This window comes from Oncorhynchus nerka, linkage group LG10, assembly GCF_034236695.1.
Source record: "Oncorhynchus nerka isolate Pitt River linkage group LG10, Oner_Uvic_2.0, whole genome shotgun sequence".
Lineage (NCBI taxonomy): Eukaryota > Metazoa > Chordata > Actinopteri > Salmoniformes > Salmonidae > Oncorhynchus > Oncorhynchus nerka.
In genome coordinates, this window is record NC_088405.1 from 524572 (window position 1) to 528722 (window position 4151).

Consider the following 4151-nt stretch of genomic DNA (forward strand, 5'->3'; position numbering starts at 1 on the left):
CCTTCAGACAGTCAGGTCTGGGTTCCCTTCAGACAGTCAGTACTGAGTTCCCTTCAGACAGTCAGTACTGGGTCCCTTCAGACAGTCTTGTGGGCGTGGTAGATCAAAACAAAACTGTTTAGACTCTGGAGACATTTTCCTGAGAAGACAGATTTTCGGGACGTCACATAATGGTCTGACAAACACACCTGCTACGCAAAAGTCAATTATGGTCAATTCTGACATAAACTGCATCCCATCTACAAAACCAGCGCCAAAACCCGCGGATGTGGTATATTGAGACGCAACCCAGATATCGTTAGTTTAATTAAGAGTGTATTTCAAAAGGGTTCTACTAACCTAACATGTGGAATTGTTGTTAAGATGGTCATACCAAGAAAGATTTAGCTTTTTGATTTAGCCAACAACAAAAAAATGCATCAAAAGGAAGTTTGTTTTAAAGTGTCTGTCCTATATCTGAGAGGTATAAGAAAGATCAGGATTGTAATTTTAATATTTGTACCAATATTTAACAAAAAAATAAATGTCACTAAACTACTTCCACATACGTCCTTCCGTGTTTTTAACCGGTACGAGGGGATCTTCAAATCAAATTGTATATGTCAGTACCGTGAAATGCTCACGTTCACGTCCAGTGAGGCTTATGGACGTCCTAGAGTAAAACATGTCGTTTGTAGGCCTAACCGTTCCGACGCTCATTTCTTTGCTCAATTAATGTTTTATTTTTTAAAAACTCATAATGACAATAAAACAACATCACAAAATATACAGGTAATTATATACAAAAACAAATCTATGTCCCAGAAAGATGCTACAACAATGTTTACTGACGGGCTATTGGTCCTTTTCCCGGGCCGTCAGTCACCCAGTGGGACAACGTCCAGATTGACCTGTAAACAGTGATCTGATGACTTCATATCGGTGGATTTAGTGGGAACTCCATGTCATCCTCTATGTCCAGCTCTTGGTCTGTATCGTCTGAAATGTCTGACTCTATTTGTCCTTGTGATAGAAGCGACGTGGAACACTGCAACCGACTGTGAGTGTGCGTCATCTCTGTAGCCCTACATCTCTGGTCCCGGCCCGGACTGAGGCTCACACCTGACTCCGGTCCCTCCTCGCAGTTTCTCCCGGTGCTATCGTCCTCCAGATCTGTCTTACTGCCGGTAGGGTTCTCCTGGGGGGAAATAACAACAACGGTGACCAATCAGCCACAGCGTACATTTCACATTGGGTATGCCATTGGCATTGTGCATGAATGTTACGCACAGGCTACTCAAGCACGAAATCTATAATAAATGTTTGTTTTTTTTAGCTTGAAATTAGATATAAATAGCCTTTTCTCTATTCATAATTGACACCTTTAATCGAAAAGTACATTAAACCCCGTCCTAATTTATTCATACCTGCTTCAGTCGCCTCCACTTGGCTCTTCGATTTTGGAACCACGTCTTCACCTGGAAAACAATGTCAACGAGAAATGTTTTAAAATGTTACTCTACTAGATTGTGTGTCAGATCATTTACCTAAGACTATAGGCCTATGCGGAAATCAGTTGAACGAAATGTCTTTAAAAAAAAAAAGAATGTAATTGATGATACGGGTGAAACGGATAAAACCCAACTGACATGAATAGATACTGGATGTGGACCCTAATAAAACATACTGCTGACCTGTCGTTCACTCAGTTGCAACATTTTAGCCAGTCGTTTTCGTTCGGGGGGTGAAAGATATTTCTGTGTCTCAAACTTCTTTTCCAGCTCTATTGTCTGGTCGTTGGAGAATCGGACTTGTCCACCTTTTCTCTTGTGCAGTGGACGCTGAATGAACGGGCTCCATAGAAGTTGTTTACCTTTGTAGACAAAAAAAATACAAAATAATGATTTAATATTGAAAAACATGTTTTAGACAAATGGGGCAGAATTATATGCTGAATGTTAGACCTTTAAAGTAGCCCCCCCACAAAAAAAAAAAAAGTGAAAATAAATCAAAATGGTTTTCGTTAAACTTGATTCGTTTCTCCTCCAGCAGAGGCCTAAATGATTCTATGCAAATATTTACACTGTTTATAATCTTTCTTTTGTCGGTGTTTTGCAGGCATCCGTTTAACCTCCGTTTTTAAAGGAAGGCCGTGAGTTGAAACTTGAAGCAGAGTGGAGAGAGTAGAACTATGGCAAAATATCCGTCCTGTGTTTCCTGTTGCTTTGCCTCACCAGTTTCTCTCATTTTTACTAACGACCTTTCCATCAACATACTGCAATTGATGCTTTTTTAAAATCGACATATGCTTTAATCAGCTTATCTCATTAAACTATAAGCATAACCTCATAAGAATACAATAATAATCACCATTACAATAGTTAAATCCTTTTAAAAAAAACATATATTATATGTGTATATACACACACACATATATATACATACACATACATATATATCTTCCAAAAGGCAAAAAATAAATAATCGCTTTAAAAAAAATTATATGATTCGTTATACCCCAAAAATATTTTGGTTTTGTGGCACAATGATCAAACCCATATTTTTCTTATAGGCATGAATTGAATTATTTAATAAATGAAATCAATTGGATGAAATAGTGAAATTCAAATAACTTCAAAAGTCACCCTAAAGATTTTAAATTGCGTCAGTTCATAGGCCTATTTCATGTTTTGCAGTTTGATTATTTTAGCAACCATAAAGTCACAATCCACCGCAGAGGAAATGAACAATATCAGACAAACGGATCCCGGCTATCAGAAGTCGAGTGTTTCCTGAATGTGTCTGTATTGAGGATGTCGATAAAATAATCAGCATCATGCACGACTCCCGGGGAAGAGGCTGCTCGAGGCCGCCAGGAAAACATTCAACAGCTTCTGAAAGCAGATTTACTCCTATCGAGAGCTCAAGACTTCCTGTATGAACGGAAAGGGTCAGGCTTGCTGAACAGAGAGGCAGTTCACCCCAGGGCGACACTTTAATGCTGAAATAACAAGTGATTTAGAGCATGTTTTAGTCGCAGGATACATCGGATGTTTGAAACAATAACGGATTTTTCACCCCCAAAAAACTCAAGGTGGTTGATTTAAGTGGCCCAACACTTTAACAATTAGCAAATGAAACAGATAACTTAATGTATTTAGGTAAATTATGCCTGAAGTAAATAAACTATGTTCAAGCATCATATAATGCTTACACATTTTTACCTCTAAAACATACTACCACTTTAGGAAGGAAACCTGCAGCACGCAGAGAATATGAGAATCTAGTTTCAAAATCAAGTACACGCACAAACTTTTAATCTCCTTTCGCCGACACATTGTACATAGGTTATTACAGACGTATAGTAGTTGTCAACATTAAAGTATCTTTAACGAATTTCAGCAGAAAAACATCCAAACAGGTAAGAGATTGATATGAGTTGAACTCACCAAGCGGGTCGTGCCTGATCAGAGTATAGTCCCCCATAGAGCGGTGGAATGGATACAGTGAATTAGCGAAAGCCCCGGAGGCATACGTGGCGGTGAGCGCAGCGTGGTGAGAGAACGCAGGGTGGATCGGTGTCGGTTCATAGATGGGGGTCCGGTACGGAGAGACCAAACTGGTGAAGGATGAATTGGGTGACGGTAGATTTGGCGTGGAGACCACCGCTGAAGACTGGGTCAGGGTCTCATTTCTCCCCAGGATGTCTTCGATGTAGAAAGGAGTTGGGTGGACGGGCTGGATAGGGGTCGGCGCGTAAAGAGGAACACCCATGGCTGAAGGCGCACTGTGTTGGTACTGCATGATCACACTGTGTTGGTACTGAATAATATCTCTATTCAACTATATTATCTTCTGCTGTCAAAGGAAGAAGTGTAGGAAAGTGTAGGAAACCTATAGGCGCCTCTCTCTCTCTCTCTCCATGAGTTGGCTGGTGAGTGTGACCTCAGTTAAAGCTACTTCATATCTCAGCATTAGAGGGAGGAGATAACGGAGCAGGCCACTTCCTGCAGGTACACACACACACTGCGATTGGTCCCCTCGGCAAATACACTTTATAATTCAATAATATCCAATCATTAGGCTATCCTTTATCTTACCTTTAAGAGCCTATGTTCATTCATAAAATAGGCCTTTACGTGTTATCTGTTAAAGAAAGAAAGATGGTATGA

General features: G+C 40.0%; 1 protein-coding gene across 1 annotated transcript; it reads right to left on the reverse strand.

The window, feature by feature from the left end:
• Positions 1-298: 298 nt before the first annotated feature.
• Positions 299-3925, reverse strand: hhex (hematopoietically expressed homeobox). The gene is made up of 4 exons (XM_065022892.1): positions 3429-3925; positions 1674-1852; positions 1407-1457; positions 299-1177 (listed from the first exon to the last, which is right to left on the reverse strand). Exons 1-4 carry the CDS (start codon positions 3781-3783, stop codon positions 914-916), a joined length of 849 nt encoding a protein of 282 aa, XP_064878964.1. The 5' UTR covers positions 3784-3925; the 3' UTR covers positions 299-913.
• Between the last annotated feature and the right edge of the window lie 226 nt (positions 3926-4151).

What these genes read in the sequence shown, in the direction of transcription:
- hhex (XM_065022892.1), bottom strand. Translation starts at nt 3,783, where the DNA reads ATGCAGTACCAACACAGTGCGCCTTCAGCCATGGGTGTTCCTCTTTAC. An exon ending in GATCAGGCACGACCCGCTTG is followed by an intron (nt 1,853 to 3,428) that starts GTGAGTTCAACT and finishes TTGTCTACAAAG; the next exon opens with GTAAACAACTTCTATGGAGC. An exon ending in AGTGGAGGCGACTGAAGCAG is followed by an intron (nt 1,178 to 1,406) that starts GTATGAATAAAT and finishes ATTTCCCCCCAG; the next exon opens with GAGAACCCTACCGGCAGTAA.